Source organism: Spermophilus citellus (assembly GCF_964194105.1).
Source record: "Spermophilus citellus genome assembly, chromosome: 10".
In the NCBI taxonomy this organism is placed as follows: Eukaryota; Metazoa; Chordata; class Mammalia; order Rodentia; family Sciuridae; genus Spermophilus; species Spermophilus citellus.
The window spans coordinates 65,509,058-65,531,953 of record NC_138197.1 but is presented as its reverse complement, the minus strand read 5'-3'; the positions used below and the strand labels follow the sequence as shown (position 1 = coordinate 65,531,953).

Genomic DNA, 22,896 nt, shown 5'->3' with positions numbered 1-22,896 from the left:
TGCCTCTGGCTACCTAAAGTTGTAGCAGCCAACTTACAACCAAATGAAGTCAGTTAAGGGAGAGCCAAATACTGAGGATGGCAGGGTAGAAGGATGGAATGGCCTCATTAAGCCAATAAATTCTCTAGCTTAGAGATGGTTCTATATCCAGACTATTTGTTAAATGAGAACAAAATTATTTTCTTCCAGCATTTAAGCCATTTTTGAACTTAGTTTTCTTGTGACTTGCAATGAAAAATACCCAGACTGATTCTGTGCCAAGCATAGTATAAGCTGAAATGAGTGCTTATGGAAATAGTTTATACAAGTCCCCATGTAAAATCTACATAAAAAGAGTTCATGCTATTAAAGAAAGGTGTAATAGTTCTGAAGTGATTTCACTACATAACGAACAAAGCTTCCTGCTATCGGATGTTTGGCTAGAACAGGATTTTCTCTTGCTCATGAGGAGATAAACAGAGGCTTAAAAGGCTATATCTGTGTTTTTGGTGTTTGTGGCCCTATTACTTCTATATTTCTACAGCACTACAACATGTTTAACGACAGTTTTTCAATAAACCCTGGTGAAGTCAACCTTAGTGCTGTTTTAGGAAATCAATATGATTTACACACATTTTTTTCTTTCAAAAGAAACAGGAGTTTGAAATTGCCTTCCCTTGGTATTGTCCTAAATCCTCAATAAGCCCTGACAAGGAATATGATAGAACTTGAAAATGTTTTTCAGATTAAAAGAAAAAAAACATGATTCCAAAGTTGAGCTTTGAATTTTGGTAGCGTATAAATTAAGTAATATGTACAAATACAAACTGAAAATACTTCAAAGCACAGATCATAAAAACCAATATCAAGGTATATCAATCCATGGATTCAAGGATTTCCAAAATTAATGATTATTTTTTTCCTCCTGATTTATAAGGGTTATCCTGGGACCTATGTTTTTTTCTAACACAAATGCAGAGTCTATTAATAATGTAAGTAGCTCTAGGGCCCCTTCACCATGGCAGTAAAGCTCTCGTCTAAAACCAGAACTGTTTCCTTTATACTTTAATGGATTAGCTCTGTTTAACTTAACTTTAGTCTCAATTCTGCTCCACTGGCATATGGACACTTAATGAATATTTGATAATGGTGACTATGACTGCACAGAATGTCTTAGAGTCCACAGGAAAAGTGCTCTAAGATATTTTGCTCCAGTGATAAAATTGTCTGAGAGCCATGTCTTTTCATAAGCCCCAAATAAGATGAGAGGAAAACACATAAATGAACTATCTGATATAGGCTAAAATTTATGTAACACCATCATATGTTATTTTACCTAATCTTATTCATATTCCCAGGGACTAGGTGTTGGGATCCCATTTTCCTGAACATAAGATGCCACTGAGTATGTGGTGAGCCAATATTTTATGTACCAAAAATAATAATTTTGTCCAATAAAAGTATGATCACCATTTATATACCAGATGCAATCTGATTTCAGAGATGTTAAAATGTAAAAAAAAAAATTTTTGAAAAAAACACAATATTGATAAGAACATTTTCCTGGTAACTGCCCTGTCACAAACAATGCTTTCTACCTTCCTTAGGCCCGAGTGATGGAACGTGAGCACAATCCCTGCAGTGACTTCCAGACCAAGGTGGTGAAGAAGCAGGAGTTCTTTCTCCATCCTCTCTCTCATCTTATCTACTATTTGTGTTGATAGGATGACCCTGAACTACCTGTTGAATGTATCCGAGCCTCTGTGTTGGCTGGGACCCTTAATGACTTCAAGGACAGAGCCCAACCCCAAACCACAGGCCAAACACAATGTCACCTTTAATTTTGACACAGCAATAAATCTTTTTATTGTTAAACCATTGTCATCTGAGAACTCATTTGTTAAAACTAGAATTACTCCAAATAATGCAGTGGCAGAATTAAAATGTAAATTTCAGATTTCCAAAGCCTGGGGCTTCTTCTGTTGCAACATGTAAATACAAAACTCCAAACTTAAGCACCTCCAAATTTAAACACATAAATAAACCAAGACTAATTGCCCCATTTTTAAAAATGTTTCTTTGCTTGGTTTATTTAAAAAAAAATTAATAGACTTGAGATTGTTATATTTAAGGGAGAAAGTACAGAGAGGGACAATTAAGGTCATATACATGTCATAACACCTATGTGAGGGGTGGAGAATAAAGACCAAGGGAATGATTTCCAAAATGAGTAAAGTGATGCTTATCAGTGTGCACTCCTTTCGTCCTGTTGGAGAATAATGCAATTTGGGTTTAGGTAAAGAAGTCCCAGAGTTGTTATAACCCTGGCCTACTGCTTCAATATCTCCAGATAAGTACAGCCCTGTTTCCTGAAACAGCTTGAAGCAAAGGAAAGGGAGAAGGAAGCAGCCTGAGTGGCAAAGGATGAAAGGGAAGAAAAGGAGGTAACAGAAAACACCAGTAGCCAAGAGCTCATGTTCTAGATTCAAGACAAGAGTTTGAACCCTGGCTCCACTACTATTCGGATCAGCATCCATAATCTTGAGTCATTATTTAACCTCTCTTAAGGGTCAACTCTGTCATTTACAAAATGGCATGATTACAGAACTCAGTTCATGGTGTGATGAGAATTAAATGAGAAAATGCATGCAAAACACACCTACAGCACTTGAGTGAGCATACACTGGAAGCTAGTTGCTACACTGTCGTCACTAATCTTTAGTTTCCTTTTCTACCCAGTTGCAAATAGCCAGGTTTGCTTTAATAGAAGTCTGTTCTTCACAGTAGAAAGCACAATTCCTTCAAAGAAAGTCAGCCTTCAGTATGAAACCAACTGAAGAGTCTGAAGAAGTTTCCATTTCAAAATTTTTAAAAAATTGTTCATATGTCTTGAGGGAACAAGAGTACAGAAAATAATGAAATTTTGTTTGGTAAATGATTTTTCAACACCAATATCACTTTATTACTTACATAAAAATAACACTTCTTTTTCATTTAACAATATTATAAGGAATAAAAAAGAAAATAGAAAAAAACTTACCCTTTGTTTTTCATTTGTACCCTTTTTATTGGTCTCTTTTCTACTTTCATCTTCATACACTAAAACAAAGTCGATTCTTCTCTGACCATCATTAAAAAATAGGGAGTCAGGTTTTCCATTAAATTCTTCCTGTGTAGGATTAAAAAAATTGTAATATAACTTTTGGGAAAAGTGCTGATTTATAAATGTTTATCTTCTAGCTTTAATAGATTCATCAATCTGCTTATTGAGAAAGAAAAATATTTTCATTATTAGTTGCTTGACCAAGCAGTTGTGGCCCCCAGGATCTTTGTAAGTACAGTCAGTTCCTGGTGAGAGAAAGTCTTTGAATTGAGCAGTTTAGCATTATTCTACAAAAGCATGGAGACATATCAGTATTATATAAGTAACACAATCATCCCAAATTATTCCCACCTGCAGCAAAGGCATATCCAGTTTAGAAATGGACAGAGTAAAAAAATCTGCCTATTTGAAGGACTGAAGCTTACTTAACAAGAAAAAGGTAAGATAAAACCCTGTTAAAGAAAAAACCTTTTCTTCACCCAAGTTGAAGAATTTCATCCTTCCTGTGTTTTATTTTCTAACCTCTGAATCCTTTTCCAAGACTTATCTCCAGACCTCATATTTTATAGGTGTTATCCTTTTTTTTAACCATGAAAAAATTCCAGAAGATGTTTCCATACACACAAAAGCCACACAAATCATTACTATTTTTCCTCAAATCCACAAGGTACTATCAACCACAGAAAACAGATTTTTAAGATTCTTATAAAGTAATAACAAATTTAATGAGTCTGTCATTTAGAACTTAAAACAATTTATATTCCCATATGAATTTGAGCAGAACTGGTTTCATCTGCTCTAAGCATAGACCTCTGAGTTTGCGTTCTCCTGCAGTCTGTCAGGATGCTTACATTAACTGTATTTTTTAAGACTCAGACTGCATTTTAACTGATAATATTTTAAAAATTTCTTTCCCATTAAAAACTCACGGGAAATTGCATTTTGCAATCATTTGGTGAAACCACTTGTATGTTATATTCATTAAATGTGATTAATTTGCCTCTGTATTCAGCATCAATTAGCACAAAATCACCTAATTTTACCACTACCACACCACTTCCTTTTTATCTTTACACAGTGGAGAAGAGAGATTTTTTGCAACATATATGAAACTAATACTTGTTATTTCTTTCCCTTCTCCCACCATGGAGTGTATGAAAGCTTATCACTAGTAAGTGCCTCCCATTTAGCAGGTTAATTCTACCTGCAGAAGGAGCACTGCTGAGGTGAGTCTCTCAATGCACCCTCCCCCGCCCCCAGCCTCACTTAACCACAGATTTGAACCACCAACAGAAGAAGCTTCAAGGTAGAGTCATGCTATCAGGGCTCTTAGGGTCCAGGAAAACCAACTCATCATTATTGTCTTAGGGTAATGCCATCCAATTCTTTTATTTGCTATTGTAGTTATTTAAAACCATTAAAATTTCTTTGAAGCTGGGCTGGGGTTGTGGCTCAGAGGTAGAGCGCTCGCCTAGCATGTGTGAGGCCCTGGGTTTGATCCTCACTATTTATTTTCACACCCTAAAATAAATAGGTTGTGTCCACCTATCACTAAGAAATAAATATTTTAAAAAATTTCTTTGAAGCTATATAAAAATGCTAAGCCCTGTCTTCGTCATTTTAGCCATAGAGTTGTTTAGTCACCTTCAATTTCTCCTTCTTTCAACGAAGACTTTACTACTGGTGACAATCAGGAAAGTTGGTAGAGGAAAGTTGTATGTAGAGATTAAAAAGAAGACAGAAAGAAAGAAAAAAGAAGGAATAACTTCTCAGAAGGGCAAAGGGAAGTGAGTCAGGGTGGAACTGGTCAGGAAAGCCTGGTCATCAAGCAGACAACTGAAAAGCATACAAAAAGCAACTTGTTCTCTATAGCCTTGGGTGGAGTCCTGTAGGAGCTCATTGACACAAAGTTGTGAAGAACTGGGCATCTGTATATGACTCCAGGCTCTCCTTCCTTGCCTAGCCATTGCTTGGCAGCACAGGCTGGCAGCTTGCCCCTAAGTAGTCTGCTCTGCATTTTTGCCTCTTGTGTGTGATGTTAGATCCTTTGTTTGGAAGAAAATCCCCATGAGTTGGCAATAGTTGCCTGTGTGAAATAAGCACTTCACACTCTGATACAATACTATTATAATTCAAAGAAGTTTCCCCCTGCTGTGAAATCCAGGTTTCTTACTTCTTGGCAAAAGAGATCCTACCAGGCTATTGGGAAGAAGGAAGAAACTAAAACTGGGCTCCAAAGAACATGTAACAAACAAGGGAATTGGTCTAGGTAAAAAGATACATTATGAACAAAATGTATTGTTAAAAAAAAAAAGCTGTATTGTTCAGTAATTCTTTTCACTACAGGATAACTCAGGCATTTGGTCATTTAAATGACAGTCAAATATTCTTTTCTTGAAGTTCAACTTTGGAGGAAGTAAAATTTTAATAGTTTCTCAAAATAAATATTGGTAATCTTTAAAGGACTGATAATTTGGAGATGGATTATCCAAGTCTTGGCTTCCACACCTTCTCTTATTGTCTACTCAAATTTTGATCTTTAGTCATTTCTAACAAGTCAAATGGCACTAAGATGAAATAAGCAAAAAAATCTGAAGCCCATTGAATCCTGTTTAGCAGCTTGAATTTAAAAATACTAAAAGAGAAGGTTTAAAATTTATTAAGTAAAATCACTTTAGAGATTAGACCTTATATATGGTCACTGACCTCCCCACTGGGAAATTTATAAATCCATACGCACATCAGGTTAACTAATTTCTTCTATGAGGGTCCTGGGCAAATGCCTTAATACCAAGATAATAAACAGAACCTTTGTTTGTTAATACTTCGCCTTTCCTTCTGAGAGAAAATATCAAGCAAATTTCTAATCAGTTTGGAGACTAGAATGTGTTGGTATAAAACCACTGCCCTCCTGGTCCCAATTCACTACCTAATGGCAACCTGATCTGATGCTGTATAAGAGCTAAAGGCTGGAATATTTAAAAGCACAACCTATGTTCATTTGTCATTATATCAAAATAAACCAAAACAATACTGCCAACCACCGCAGAATAGCAAGCTGGCCACCTCTGTCTTCAGCTGTTTGGCTTTGACATTTCACACTTGGGGTGAGGAGGAGACAAGCAAGGAGACAGCTGACAATGAAAACTTGGCCGAGTAGGGAAACGAACATGAAGGAGGTCAGGTATGCTTTATCCAAGTGATGTTTTCCAGGCCTCTCTCCTCTCAATCTGACTGCACTCCTTTAACAAAAAAGATCTTCCTTAACCAAATCAGGACAAATGCACATAGCAAAATTACGCTACCCAGCAATTGCAAGCTAGTGTGAATCTCAAAACATGAAAAATACAATTTTTGCTGTAAAGAAGTACATGTAGGTACCAGAACTGTATCCAGAGAAAGTTGAGATCTCCAGTAATTAAGGAGATCTCCAGTAATTAAGTTAAGAAAGAATGTCCTAGTGGACAGAAAAACAAGTTTAAAGATAAGAATTTTCTACTAGTGCATGGTAGGAAAATTTCCAATAAGTGATCTCTGATTGAATTATGGCATTGGACTTTTCCTTGAATATGATGCTTTAGTTATATAAAAGGGAAACATCAGGATGGTGAGGTCTAACTTCTAGGCAGAGACAGAGGGCACCTGGGGAAATGGCTGCCTGAGTCTAAGTGTTCTGTGGCATTTGTTAGGAAGCCCACCTTCCTAAGCACTCTCCCAGGGTTCCTGACATCACTACTTTTGTGAGTCCACAAAGTAACTGGCTCCCCAACATTTGTCCAATGTCACACTTTTCAAGTGTCTTTAATATGGGTCCTCAAACATCCCTGATAGGAACCGTGTCAAATTTCACTACAGAGGAATCTACTTCCTATCACTTAAAATGCTGAATTTAAGTTATGTGTCCAAGATTTGGATAAAAAGGAGTCATACTGAAATCTTTGTTTAAACTCTTGTTTATATACAAGGGTGTTTGACACTGGCCTTAAATAGTGATACTGATTTTATCTCTTGACTTTCCAAACAACCTATGAAACTAGCTAGTATTCCAGGCTTATTTGGGTTAATGCTATTGACCTTTACACAAGAAAGGTTTATTGTCTAGTAATAACAGTTGAGAAATTAAAATATGAAAAATAAATAATGTCAAGATATTCACATAATTAAACAGTAATTGATATGTGAATGTGAACCAAAGATGTGGCTCTCTTCAGGGTTTAAGACTAGCAAGCAATGTCATTAATTTCAAGAAGACAAAGGAAACAAACTTAAGTCATAGAAGATAACTGAACTGAAAATGTGGGACCTTTTGCTTTATAGTAAACCTTGAATCCATGCACACAGCAAGTTCTAGGGGAAATATATCCAAAGTTCAGAAGCAAAAGTCTTTATGTAAATATTTAGATCTTATAAAATATGGAATTATAATTTAGTTTTGTTTATATGCCATGCAGCTATGAATGACATATATTCCTAAGTATTTGTCTTAACTATAGCAGAGTTCAGGGAGATTCACTATCTAATAATTGAAGCTTTTTTTTTCCTTTACAAAACTGTGCGAAAGTACTGTAGGGATAGAAGAGAATAGGCAAAATTTCATTCCTTGTATTATGACAAAAATGCAAACTGCAAAATTTTAGCCAAAAAAAGTATCATGAAGTGTCAATACGGAGAGTTGATTATTGAAGGTAGAAAGATTAATACTTAAAGTACTTAAAGATTAATACTTAATACTTCTGGTACATAGGTTATTAAATCATCATTGAAAATACTTATGAAATCAACGCATCCACGAGCAGAGTATGAGAGTACTTTGTACCAGCCTCACAAGACTGCAGGGATGGGGGGGGGAGAGGAAGTAACATATTAGTAACAGGGTAAAGAGAAGTACATGGACATGCAGGACCTTGTTTCTCACCAGACCGGGCATTCAGGAGTGTGCTAATGACAGAGAAAGCAGAGGAAAAGGAGGAGGATTCATCCTGAAGTGAGAACTCCAACTCTCTCAGAGTCCAGTGTGTCAGGATGTTCCAAAACATCTCTTAGTGGTGACTCTATGATGATTGAGGTGTATTCAAGAGTGACCCAGAATGATTTCTGTACAAATCACATTGTTTCCTTCCCTACCCTATTACCTATACAGTTTGCTTCTGAAGGACAGTTGCCAGGCTTGCTCCCCTTAAGGTCTCTGCTGATTCTCAGCATGTAGCACCTCCAGATTTACTTTTTTTCCCTCAGAGAATCCCACTCCTGTTTTTTCTGATGAAGAATATTAACATATGCTCCATACCCCCCCCCAAAAAAAATATGAAGATGCAGGAAAGTATAAAGGAAAAAAATAAAAGTAATATGTAATCTCACTTCCCGAGATGAGCAAAGTTTTTAAAAATATTTTGGAGTTCATCCTTTTAGGATTATAAGCTCATGCACACATATTAACCAAAACAGTACCATGTTATACATACTGTTTTAAAAACATCAGAGACATTTTCTAGCTTTATATAAAGCTCTGCATCATCATGTTTGATGGCTGAAATGTAAATTAAACAGTTCCTCCACTGATGAACACAGAAGTTGCTTCCAATTTTCTGCTTTTATAAACACTGCTGCAATGAGCCTTCCTGTACATATGTATTCGTGCACATGTTCAATTACTATTTCGTTAGGCTAAATTCTGGAAGCAGAGTTTAAGTGCCATGGCCTTTTCAAAAGCTTCTGGTACATAGGTTATTAAATCATCATTGAAAATACTTATGAAATCAACGCATCCACTAGCAGAGTATGAGAGTACTTTGTACCAGCCTCACAAGACTGCAGTTTTTTCCACTTGTCCCAATATTGTACTAAGTGAAAGAGGGTACCCAACGCCTCTTCAAAGGCAATCACTCAAAGTGAGAATGTGGAGGGAAGATTTGGAGAAGGTCCTATACATCCCCAAATGAAGCATGCACCAAGCAATCTATATATGGAAATGGAATGACCTATAACCACTGTGGTCTCTGGTACCCACACATGTGAGCAGGCTCCGACACCTGCTATGGTTTGAAACTAGTAATGCCCTGTGAAAAGTTCATATGTAAGGCAATGTTGAGAGGTGAAAAGACTGGATTATGAGATCTGTAACCTCATCCGTGAATTAATCCATTTGATTGACTAATAATTTGAGGGCAGGAAATGTTACTTGGTGGTTGAGTACTTACCTGGCATGCATGAGGCCCAGGGTTCAAACCCCAGCACCACCAAAAAAAAAAAAAAAAAAAAAAAAAAAAAAAAAAAAAAAAAAAAACACCTCTGGTGGATTAGTGGATTAATAATTTGATTAAAAAAAATTTTTTTACATACATGACAATAGTGGTATGTGTCACACTCATTATTACCCATTTACAGCATAAGTTTTCCTAACTCTGTATATAAAGTTTGTTCAAGCCAAATTACTGTGGGCAAATGGGTATGACTAGAGGAGGCAGGTCTCTGGGTGCATGCCCTTGGAGGTTACATCTTGTCCCTGACTCCTCTACTTTCCGGTTGACATGAGGTGAACAGCTCTCCTCTGCCATATCCTTCCAACACGATGTGATGTGTCTCCTTTGTAGCCAGCTGAGCATGGACTGAGACTTGTGAAACCATAAATCCAAAATAAACTTTTTCTCCTCTAAATTTTTGTCAAGTATTTTGGTTGCAGACACAAAAAGCTAACATAACACCATTAGAAAAGGTAACAGGTTGTGGCCATGAAAAGAGGACAGGGAATAATATAAATAGTGACCTTAAAAGACTTTATTTTTTACCAAAGTCCCAAAATGGACTAAAGAATACTCTATCAGCCAGCTCTGGGGATTCAGCAATGTTGATATATTCTCTGCAATGTGAACATTTAACTGGAGTGTGCCACGCTAATTTTAGAAGGTCATCACCCCATTGACTGACTTTCCATTATAAACTACATGGTACCAGTACTTGTTATATATTTTGATTCACCCATTTCTCTAGATTTAGATCCTACCACGTATTTGATTTATAACCGATTTCTTTTTTTGATGGGGAGGGGGAACGGGGATTGAACTCAGGAGCAATTGACCACTGAGCCATATCCCCAGCCCTATTTTGTATTTTATTTACAGACAGGGTCTCAATGAGTTCCTAAGTGCCTTGCTTTTGCTGAGGCTGGCTTTGAACTCATGATCCTCCTGCCTCAGCCTCCTGAGCCATTGGCATTACAGATGTGTACCACCATGCCTGGCTATAATTGATTTCTGTTGAAAATTAAAATTGATATACAAATTCTTTAAAAATAGTCTTTCTATTTAACATTGGTAAATAACAACTAATTTCCAAATAGCTGAACTTATTACTTGTGGTCATTTCTCAGGTTGGGACAAATGTAGTTACTTATAATATCATTAGATCTTATCACAAAAAAATGCCTTTACATTGTGTTTGTTGCTGTTATAAATATTCACATGCCCCTGGCCTCCTGGTTTAGAATAAGTACTTTGCCTTTTTCCTCCTCTGTGTTAAATATAACTCACCAGATTTCTGGTATGAGAATACTGAAGATTAAACAATGAATAAGGATGAAGATACAATGCTTATGACATAATTATTATTAAATATTCCCTTCTAGTCCATCCCAAGGAAGCACTACTTACATTAAATGGAGTAATTTCTGAACAAGCATAGAGGATATAGGGAAATAGAACTTTCAAATGATCTTTAAAATAAAACTTCCTTAAAAGGAATTAACTAGGGCTGGGGATGTAGTTCAGCAATAGAGCGTTTGCCTAGTATGTGCAAGGTCCTGGGTTCAGTCCCAGCATAGCAAACATACAAACAAAAAACTAGAATAGATGAAAAAGATTCTTATTGCTGAAAGATGCTGAGTTAAAAGCCTTACTGAGCTTTTTCCTTAAACTCACAGAGTTGTCATTGGGATTTTCATTAACATGGTTTCGATTTGGGGTTCTTTTTTTTTTCTTTGCTGTTTCCCTGCAGAACTTCCACCCCTTTAAAGTCTCAATTTAGCTTTTCTTAAATAAATCAATAAGTAACTGCACAAAAGAAAGGGAACAATGAAGAAAAGCCAAGCTGTACAAAGAAAAAGACAAAGTGAAAATGTCTACAGTGGTTGTTTTTAGACCTTCCTTTTCTAAAGGAAATCGTCATCTGTTCACCTTGTTCTCACCTGGCAGGGATGACACTGGGAAAAGAAACATGACAGAGATTAAACTGGAAGATATTCCCAGAAGTGTTAGGAAAGATAAGGTGATAGATGAACTAACGCAAGTGGAACAAGAGGACATTTGAGAGAGAATGATTACCCTCCTGAAGGCTAAACTCTGAAGGTTTCAGTATCTCCAAAACATCTTCTTTTGCTTTACTGTCCATCATGGATTCAATTTCCATCCGTTTATATAAAACTTTTTTGAACCTATGAGCATTTTCAGCTTGCACCATCTCCAGAGGAAGAATGTTCTGTAGGTTTTGGATCTACCACAAAATAGTTGTCTTAAATTATATTCTTAGACTTTTAAGAAGTAGCTCCTAATCTTATACTTTGGAATCAGCTGGAACCCAAAAAATCATGTTACAATCAGATGCTTTAGGATTTAGTGGACTTTCACAACATACTACCTACAGTTTTATTTTTGAGATCCTTTGTCTTCAGGAACAATAATTTTCACTTGCTTTCACAACCACCTGATTCTCCCTACCTACCCTCTTGTTCTTCTTCATTAACCATCTTTCATCTGTCTCTAACATTTTTATTTATTTTTTGGTTGGTACTGAGGATTAAACCCAGAGGCACTTTACCACTGAGGTACATTCCCCCATCTCATATATATATATGATTTTATTTTGAGACAGGGTCTTGCTAAGTTGCTTAAGGCTTTGCTAAGTTGCTGAGCTTGGTCTCCTCAAACTTGCAATCCTCCTGCCTCAGCCTCCCAAGTCAATGGGATTATTGGTGTGTACCATCATCCCCATCCCTTACTTTTACCTCTTAGAAAACTCAACTCATTATGTCTCAAACATACTCATTGGTAGCTCCCATTCACCAAACCCACAGTTGTGAACTACCCCCACTTTCTCCATCAACCTATGTCTTTTGTGATCCAGGTTAGTAGTTCTTGAAATTGTATACTTTTGAATAAAGAGCCAATCTCACAACAGGTGACTCTCTTCTGAGAATGAGTTTCATGGTACAACTATTCATACTCTGGGCTGAAGAATATAAATAAGGTGTAGCTGAGAATGTAACTGAGGTAATAAGTCTTAAGCTCTTTATTGGGTTCTTATATAATTCTTTTTCTACAGATTCCCTTAAGGTTACAATCTGTCACTCTCCTAGTGACATAGGTTTGACAGTCGACTAAGGGTTTTCCTGATAGGGCAAGATTTCTTTGGTGAGCTCTTCATCTTTCATAGGAGGTTTTCATTTCCAGTTTAGGAGCTGCCCCGAGTTATTTTTAGCCTTTCAGCTGCTCAGAGTTTGCAGAATAGAGTGCTGTCATCCCTGTAACTCCCCCCATCAACTATTATGTCCTGTGTACCTCTCAGCCATAATTTTCTCGGAATACTCCTCTGGAAATCAATGTTTGCAATTTCATTCACAATAAGAAGAAAAACCAAAGGACAGAGTGCTCAGCAAAGCAAAGGATCATGGCAATTGTATCCATTGGTTAATGTTTCATATAAATATTACTTTTCCCCTCCTTCACCTCAAAAAGTGGTTTACTAGAACAGCTATTCTTTGTGGTATAAAAATGAGAATCCACAGATTTATCTAAAACACACAAACACACATACAGAAAAAAACCCAAATGACTTATTTTGACTATTAGACAATAAATAAAACCTTACAAAACTTTCCTCCTGTCAATTATTGAGAATTTAAGAAATTACGTGCTCTGAAGAAATGAGTTTTCACATAATTATACCTTACGCCAATTAAAAAATGGTTAATTTTTTTGTGCTTGAAATTCTCTTTAGTATGTATAATTTTTGTACCTTAAAAGAAAATAGTAGATATAACATAACTTGTTATTATTATCTAGGAGTTCATAGAGAAGGGAACCCAAACTGAGAATAAAGGACAGCGACTTTGGTGTCTTGTAGATCTGGGTTCAAACTTCAACTCTGCTATGAACCACTAGCCATGTGCCTTTGTTTGCATATTTTCTCTTTAAACTAAATGTACTTACTTGGAAAGGGAGGGGGTAATCATAAAAGGGAGGGGGGGATCATAAAAGGGCAGGGTTATCTTGAAGATGACATGAGGTGATGCCTGTGAGGCAAGAGTGCAAACCCTGGAACACAGGGAGCTCTCGCTGCACACCAAGAGGCTGGTGTTCTCTATTTAAGCATGTGACAATTCTTTATTACCAGCTGTGTCTTGGGTGCATTCATGCACCTTGTAGTCATCAGAAAACACATCTGGCTTTTTCTCTCATCATTCTCAGATTATCAGGGGTCACATCCTTTAGCTGCCAACTTACCTGTCTTTCATTGGTATGGTAGGACCCTATTTTTTTTGTTGTTGTTGTTTGTTTCATTTCTTCTAGTTAGCTATAGACAACAGGATACATTTTGATATATCATACATAAAGGGAGTGCACCTTCTCATTGTCCTAATTGTACATGATGTGAATCACATCAGTCATGTAATCATGTATGCAGGTTAATAATGTCAGATTCATCCTATTATCCTGCTATTCCCATACCCCCTACCCTCCATTCACTCCCCTCTGCCTAATCCAAAGTACCTTTATTCTTCCCTAGCCCTCACCCCCTTATTGTGAATTAGCATCCGCATATCAAAGAAAACACGGTAGGACCTTATTGTTTGCTGATTTTATTTGGCTTTGAATTGGAAACAGATTAACTGAATTTCTTAAGTTTCTTTGAACTTAAGCCTTAGTGCTTGGTTCTGGATGTCAGAGGCTTCTTAGCCGTCTTTAGGTTCTAAGAAAATGTGATTGAAGTGGAGGACCCTTCCACAAGTGAATAGAATATGTTAAGGGTTATTATCATTACCGTTAAATTGTATTCTACCCTTCTCCCAGCCTATTTCAAAAGAACTTATGACATTTAGCATCAACGAGAATGAATAAAATAAAAGGAATGGTTTGTAAATGAGAGAATGAAGGCCAGAGAAGGTAGGAGGAAGAAAATGTACTAACCATTGGGACAACGGTAATTGTTGTGATCTTAACATGAAAATTGGCCCAAAGCCTCTTGGAAGCAGAGCAAAAGGGAAATGTGTTCAACAATATAGTCCCGTTATCAGAAAAAAAGGAAACATTCTTATTCTTCTGGGAGGTCAAAGTCTCAATCCCAGTTGTCATCCAGTAGCCTAACAAACAAAGTTCTTGGCAAGGAACTGGGGTTATAAAATGTATTTAGGTAACCTTTGACTTTTTAGTCTTTAGTTCTCATATCACTTCTATTTCTGAAGCACAGAGTCTACATTTCCTTCTGTTCCATCTAGTGCCAACACTTGGTCTGCAGTCTTGACCCTTACGACCTAGACTACATTCCTATCCCATCAGCCTCTATGCCTCCAGTACTCACCAAACTCACCTCCTGCACATGGATGTCTCTAAACCAACATGCTCACCATGTCATTGAAGGGTTAAAATAACTTTAGCAATGCCCAGTGACCTCTAATGAAAGACTGATTTTCAGGTGGATATTCAAGATACCTCATAATGTGATCATAGCCCACATTTTATAAACTATTAGTCCCTGTTCCTAACCCTCCAACCCAACCATCCTTTCTCATCAGGTTTTCAACTATGTCACACTCCTTCCTGCCTCTACTCCTTTGCTAGAACGACTTCCCCTCCCCATTCCTTACCACCTATTTACATCTTAGTTCTCCTCTGAAGTCCAGCTCAGTTTTTCACTCTTGAAGTCTTTTTAGCAAGTTGGACTGGTGTTTCTTTTCCCCTCACTGTACTATTGCCTACACCAACAGATGTATGCTCTGTCCACCTCAGAGGGATTCCTGACCCTTCTTGGGGCTTGCAATGTTAAAGCCATTTTTGTAACAGCAAGTTGCTTTTTGCCTTCTTCCCTGAATTAACATCTGCACTGAAAATGCATGTGACTAACTTGCTATACCTCAAGCCTCGAGTATATGGTTGTATAATATTCTGCAAGAAAAATGGAAGCACCCATAAAGCACTGCTGTTACCCATTGAAGTACAACTGCCTCCAGGAAAAGTGCCTGTGTGGTTTTGAGTTGTGAGCAGAAATAGCTTCTGCCCCCCATGAAATGTCACTTTTACTTGACAGATGATTGACACAAAGATTTGGGTATACAGAGGTGGGTAGTTGGCAGATATTTTCCTGGGAATGAACAAAATGAAAGTATAATTTCAAGGAAAATAACTGATCATATTTATTACTAGTGATAAAATTCTAAATTTTCCAAGAACTTAGAACTAGAACTCCAGACACCTATGTTCAACATGGTGACTTGACAGCTTCCCAATAGTCAATGGCTTTTTCTGTCAAGGCTGGAGGTGATATTAACAAATGTGATTTTTTTTTTCATATTATATAATGAAATAGAATCTGTAAGATCTATTTATTTGTAAGATCTTCAGTGAACCAGTGTTTTCCAACTGATCTCTATATGGTGGTAAAATCATGCTTGGGAAAAGATCCATTCAAAACTCAAGACAGTTTTTATAATGTTTGAAAACTTCATTGATATGCTTTCACATTCTACACTGTAGCCAATTTTTAAGAAACTACCACTGCTTGAGTTTTAATGTGGTAGCAAAGCAGAATATTCACAATTATTTGAAAAGGCTTTGAAATATTTCTCCCTTACCCAAATTCCTATCTGTATAAGACCAGGTCATTTTTAACCAAAGCAACACATTCCAACTTTTAACTAAAGAAACAAATATGAGAATCCTGTTGTCTTTTCTTAATGAGATCAGCAAAATATATAAAGTTTGGCCCGCTTCCTATAGTGTTTTTTTAAGAAAAATAATTATTTTGCATAAAAGTGTTTGTTAATATTCATGAATAATATAATAGCCATACTACCAAAAGCATTATACAGATTTAATGCAATTCCAATTAAAATCCCAACAACATTCCTCATAGAAATAGAAAAAGCAATCATGAAATTCATTTGGTAAAATAAGAGACCCAGAATAGCCAAAGCAATCCTTAGCAAGAAGAGTGAAGCAGGAGTCATCTCAAAACTACAGAGCTATAGTAACAAAAACAGCATGGTATTGGCACCAAAATAGACATGTAGACCAATGGTACAGAATAGAAGACAGAGACAAACACACACAAATACAGTCATCTCATACTAGACAAAGGCACCAAAAACATACATTGGAGAAGATAGCCTCTTTAACATATGGTGCCGGGAAAACTGGAAATCCACAGGTAGCAAAATGAAATTAAACCTCCATTTCTCACCATGCACAAAGCTCAATTCAAAGTGGATCAAGGACCTAGGAATTAGACCAGAGATCCTGTACCTAATAGAAGAAAAAGTAGGCCCAAATCTCCATCATGTCAGATTAGGTTCTGACTTCCTTAACAAGACTCCTAAAGCACAAGAAATAAAAAGCAAGAATAATGGGATGGATTCAAACTAAAAATCATCTTCTCAGCAAAGGAAACAATCAATAATGTGAAGAAAGTGCCCACAGAGTGGGAGAAAATCTTTACTACATGCACATCAGATAGAGCACTAATCTCCCGGATATCTAAAAAACTCAAAAATCTTAACACCAAAAAAATAAATAACCCAATTAATAAATGGGCTAAGGAACTGAACAGATACTTCCAAGAAGGTATATAATTGATCAACAAATACATGAAAAGATGTTCAACTTATCTAGCAATTAGAGAAATGCAAATTAAAACTACTCTAACATTCCATTTCAATCCAGTCAAAATTGCAATTATCAAGAATACAAGCAATAGTAAGTATTGGCAAGGATGTGGGGAAAAGGTACATTTATACAATGCTGGTGACACTGCAAATTGGTGCAACCACTATGAAAAGCAGTATGGAGATTTCTTAGAAAACTGGGAATGGATCCACCATTTGATCCAGCTATCCCACTCCTTGGTCTATACCCAAAGGACTTAAAATCAGCATACTATAGGGATATAACTACATCAGTATTCATAGGAGCTCATTTCAAAATAGCTAAACTGTGGAACCAACCTAGATACCCTTCAACATATGGATGGATAAAGAAACCGTGGTATATATACACAATGGACTATTACTCAGCATTAAAAGAAAAAAAAATATTGCATTTGCAGGTAAGTGGATAGAGTTGGAGAACATCATGCTAAGTGAAGTAAGCCAATCCCCCAAAACCAAAGGCCATATGTTCTCTCTGATAAGTGAATGCTGACCCATAACAGGGTGGGGGAATGTAGAACTTTTGGCAAAGGGGAGGGAGGGAATGAGATGGAGCATGGGGACAGGAATGATGGTGAAATGAGATGAACATCATTATCCTAGGTACATGTATGACTGCATATGTGGTGAGACTATCGGGTATAAACAAAAATAAAAAGTTGTGCTCTACTTGTATATTATCAAAATGCATTCTGCTATCATGTATAACTAATTAGAATAAAATAAAGAAAAATAATTGTTTTGCATAAAAGTGCTTATGCTAATATTCATGAATAATATTTATTTACATTGTATTTAATAATTTAATATATACATAAATATATTAAAGTATTGATTCACTTAAATTATGTATTATTATTGGGTTTATTGGTTATAAATGAATGAATTTTTTAAATATTTATTTTTTAGTTATAGGTAGACACAATATCTTTATTTTCTTATGGTGCTGAGGATTGAATCCAGTGCCTCATGCATGCTAGGTGAGTGCTCTGCCTCTGAGACACAATCTCAGCCTATGAATGAATATTTTTAAATTTCTCAGTTTTAAGTTCTAATATAGTGACTATCAATAGATAAGCCCACATAAAAAAAGGCTCTTAAGGGTTGGTACTTTATTAAGAGTATAAAGTATAAGAACATAAAACATTTAGAACTGTGAATCTACACCATTTGTTTTGGCTCTTGTTTTTCATTATATAAATTATGATAGTATTGTACATGTGTAATATAATGGCGTATATTTTATGTACATATACTATCATCTCAATTGGAATACAATATTTAAGGGGAAAACTGCTTTTTGTCTTTAACCCACAACACTTAGGAATGTAATTCAACAGATACTTGAATTGACTTGAGGTGACATATTTAAGTATTTAATATAACCATTTAATTCAAGTTTTGTAATTAGGCTGCAAAGGACAATATTAAAGGTCCAGTCTTGGTTTTTTAATGTCTCTCTCACTAGAATATATGCCCCAAGGGGACATTGATTGTGCTATTTTCCATTAATATTTCCCAGCAGAGTTACAGAAATATTAAATGGATAAATATTATTAAATAAATCAACTGAACTTAATTAACCATTTATCCTGTGATATTTTGTAATGTGGCAGATGAAGCAATGGAGAGGGGGAATTCCATTATACATCACAGAAGAAATGGCCTGATTCCTGTTTTTACAGGAGTATTTACAAAGTAGATCAGTGGGTGGCACGAGTGGTAACAGGGAGACTGAGCCCAATGAAGAAAGGGGGAGCAGCCTTCAGAAACCAGCAAGATTGGACCTTTAATATTGGGGGGTCAATGGAGATAAGGAGAAAGGACAGATGGAAGCTGTGATTTATATGCAGAATCAGCAGATCTTGGTGATTTATCAGATGGGCTAACAGAAACAAGGCATCTAGGAGTCTCGGGTTTCTGGTTTGAGCAGCTGGGAGGAGGATGATTACATTGACTAAAATGCAAAGAATCAGAAGAGAACATCAAGTAGGAAAGACCAAGAGTCTCAAGTTTTCTCTGAGTTTGGGGCTGAAAGGAAAATGTAAGTCTGAGTAGAAACCTGGGAATTGTTAAAACAGAGCTTTTAAGTGAGAAAAAGCAAGCCAGGCTAAGCTCTAACAAATAGAAAGGGCTTGGGTGGAAGGAGGAGAAGAGCAAAAGGGTAGAGAAGAAGCCAGAGAAATAGAGAGATGGCCAACTATGGGATTCTCCTGGACTCACTTAACCCTCAGCTCTTTTTCTCCTTTCCACTTTCCCTGCTGTACCCACCCCACACTCAGACTGCTGCTTACTTTCTGCTTCTCCTGGCAATTCATCCTCTGTACTCCCTCTGGACTGACCTCTCTATAACTGTACTGCCCAGCAAAACAGCCACTGGCCACTTGTGGCTATTTAATTTACATTCATTAAAATTCAATAAATTTAAAAGTCATTTCCTTGATCTCACTAGCCACAACTCAAGTGTTTGCACAGCTACCTGTAATTAGCGGCTACCCTTTTGGACAGCATGGAGATGGGATGCTTCCATCAATGCAGAAAGTTCTGGGGGACAAAACTATGGCATTGCTATGCCTCTTCAACAATTTGGACTGTTGAATCCAGTATATCTACCTTCAATATTATCTTTCCCACTTTATTTCCTCCCACTTCCCTAGATCAGCTACATGCTCAATGCAAACCTCAATCATTTCCAGGTGAGTCTCATCCAGTCAAAAGGCTGGGTAAAGCCCTGATGGATACAGATTTAGATACAGATTTCAGTGCCTACCAAAATGTACTCTTCCAAGGTTGAGATATACACCACTTCCTTCAATAATACAAACTTAACTCAAATCTGGGTGCACATTATAGCCAACTTCATAAACTTTATACAAACATACTTAGGCTCTAAGCCAAGAGTAAGGTTAGCACAGGGCTTTCATGTTTCAAAAGTACTTTACAGGTTAATTGTGATGTAAAAACAAGGATGAGAACTATGACACTAAGTGAACTTCTCCAGCACTCTAAGTGCCACCAGAACTCATTAAACACTGCTCCCTGCCTTATACTCTACAACCATCCAATCGACCAACCAGCATTAACTGCACAACTAACATCTGTTAAACGATTAGACAATGCAGGGGACAGAGGTGAACAATGTGCCTAGTCTTGGCTCTGCAGGCAAACATTGTTTTGTATGCCTTTAAACACACTAATAAATACTGAAGTAGTGAATGTATGAAAATTTTTCTACAAAATTTAGTGAGGCTGATAGTGGTTTATCTAAAATACTGCAAAATTTAAATGCCTTATTTCTAATTCATTGAAAATTCTATTAGCAAGTGTTAGCAAGTGCTCCACATCTTTATTTATTTATAGACGGTGCTGTTGGTATTTTATAATATTGCTGGGTATGATTAATTCTCAACCCACTGATAATTTGGTATGTACCCAAGTGCCTGTACTGTACTTTCTCAGGGATGCCAGGGCCAATGCTCTTGCCTGCATTCTCAGAAGAATAGGGCCAACTTCTATGTTGATAGTGACTTCACTGGAAAGGGAATGAGAAGGGCCATGGCTAGGTTGAGCAATTTGGGGCTGTGGGTATTTCAGTGCTGGTTAGACCTTTGCTTGCAATGTGCTGTGCCAACTGCAGACATCCATAAATGTCAGAGAAGAGTCCTTGCTGTATTACTATTTTATGAATATGCTTTTAAGATAGCTAAAATGTTTCTCAATCAGTGAGCAGTCACTGAACACCACCCTAGTGAGGAAATCTACTGCCGATCTTCCTGCTTTTTATATATGAGGAAACTGAGGTACTAAAAGGAAAAGCTCCCTTGCCTGTGGGAGCCTGGGAGCAGAGCTGCCTAGGAACGAGGGCTTCTGACTCCCTAGAGTTCTATCTCAGGCTCCGCTCCCTGGGGGGGGGGGGGGGCTTTTAGAACAACTTCTTATTTTTAACTTTTTCTTCCTCTAGGCAGAAGTAAAAATCATGTTTAAAAGTCTCAGAAGTACCTCACTGCACTCACATCACTTGCCTCAACCTTCTGACTTCATATTTCTCATGACAGTATGTTTACCTTAATGACACTTGAGGCCGACAAATCAGGGGGAATGGTGGGGTGCCATCGACACTGCTAAATTATCTGTCAGAATTTCCATTCTGTTTTTATTTTAAAGGATGTGAACTTAGATTTTACTCTAGCAACAAGTATGGCTCTGACTTGATATATTCCAATTTATGCTAACATCCTAAAGATCCATAGTACTGGTCTGACCATTATAATTAATGAAGATGCTCTTTGGTAGTTATTACAACCTGTCAGTTCACATTAATCTACATTTCAAAAAGTGACCTGGGAGAAGGAGCTGTAAATGCATTTTCTTTTTGAAGGAGCCATTTGGGTTTTCTGGGTAAAAGTGTATATAGTAATTCTTTCCAGAGATGAACTTAAGGAATGCATTTGAGACTTATAGTAAAGAGGTACTATAAGAGCTTTTATTATTATTATTATTTGTTGAAATTAGTGCAACTATAGTTAATTTGGAGCTTTCAGAAATTAAAGGATTTCAAATCATCTTTTCAAAGTCCTTCAGCCTTCCAAATTAATTAAGAGTTCAAAATATGGGAGGGACAGCTATAGTGGAAATCCCACTGGTCTCCCCAGGAATCCTGTGAATGCATATTGTGTGCGCAATTCCACCAAGTTCTGCATTTCTCTTTAAATTTTCATCATTATTTTCTACATTCATGCTGTTTTTTAGGTCATGGCAGGGTCAGGTTATTTGACAGCCTACTCTTAACTTGAACTCAATGCTTTTGCTTCTGTGGGGTTTCCTGGCCATTGTTGGGAAACGCTTCCAGATGACAGATATCACATCTTTGTTCCAAATGCCCAGTGCTCCCTGCTTTCCTCACCCATGCTTTGGTCAAATTAATTTTGACATTCCCAGATAACAGATAGCTTGCTGAATTTCAAATGTGATACCTCGTGGGGCAGGAATTCACAAGGCATTTTAAAGTCAAGGGTTTCTGAAAATGGAGGAATAAAACCAGGTAGAATGAACATTGATATTCAGAGGAAAGGGTTTTAATTGATTACATAATTTGGCTGCTGATAACAGGTTGAATGAGGAGAAAATATAAAATAGAAGCAATTCAGATGCATCAATGAGCCACATTTAACTCAATGGGGTGGAATATTCACAGACATACCCTGCCTTTCTGTCATTCTCCACTTCCCATCAATTACCAAGTCCTGTTACACATAAAACACACATGCCCTGCCTTTCCATCCCCACAGGCATGTTCTGGTTCAAGCATTTGTTTGTTATCTCCTGCCTGGATTGTTATCCATTAAGCCTGTCTGCATTTGAACTCTTCCAAAGTGTTAGGTATTTTGTATTATGAGAATTTCTTCCTACTGAAATGAAATCTATTTGCTGTATTTATCTTCTATTCCTGGTCCTTAAAACTGTATTTTGCACCTTCATCTACCAATGACTATTGTCTAATATTTAGAACTTGTCATGTTCTCACCTAAGTGTCAGTATCCTCCACCATACTGAGCGGGCACCCAGAATGGCAGGTGCTGCTTTGCCAGTACTGAGCAGAAGCTGACTGTTGAAGACAGATAAAGATGCATTCTGGATTTGCATTAACTTATATTTATTGCATGCACAATTCATACTGAACTTAATTAGCCAAATACCTAGTCATTCACGTGACTGGTCTTCAGTCTTCACTCTGTGTTCTTTACTTAAGCAGCTGGTATTTATGAATCAGGGGCAGGAGTTTACTTTAATTCATATTGATTTCTGTCTCTTCTAGGAATTGATTTCCATCCATTATTCCACAGTCTTCCTAAGATCAATTGCCTAGATAAGTGCACTCTCTAGGACCACACTTCTTCATTTTGCA

General features: G+C 36.9%; 1 protein-coding gene across 2 annotated transcripts in view; it reads right to left on the bottom strand.

Annotated features, from left to right (window-relative positions):
• The window catches only part of ANO6 (anoctamin 6), a 202,438-nt gene that overhangs the window by 88,748 nt on the left and 90,794 nt on the right, over positions 1 to 22,896 (bottom strand). For both annotated transcript variants that reach the window (XM_081310060.1, XM_081310061.1), the window contains one exon: positions 3,020 to 3,148. In XM_081310060.1, coding sequence (XP_081166186.1) covers positions 3,020 to 3,148 — 129 coding nt within the window. The remainder of the gene's footprint in view (positions 1 to 3,019; positions 3,149 to 22,896) is intronic.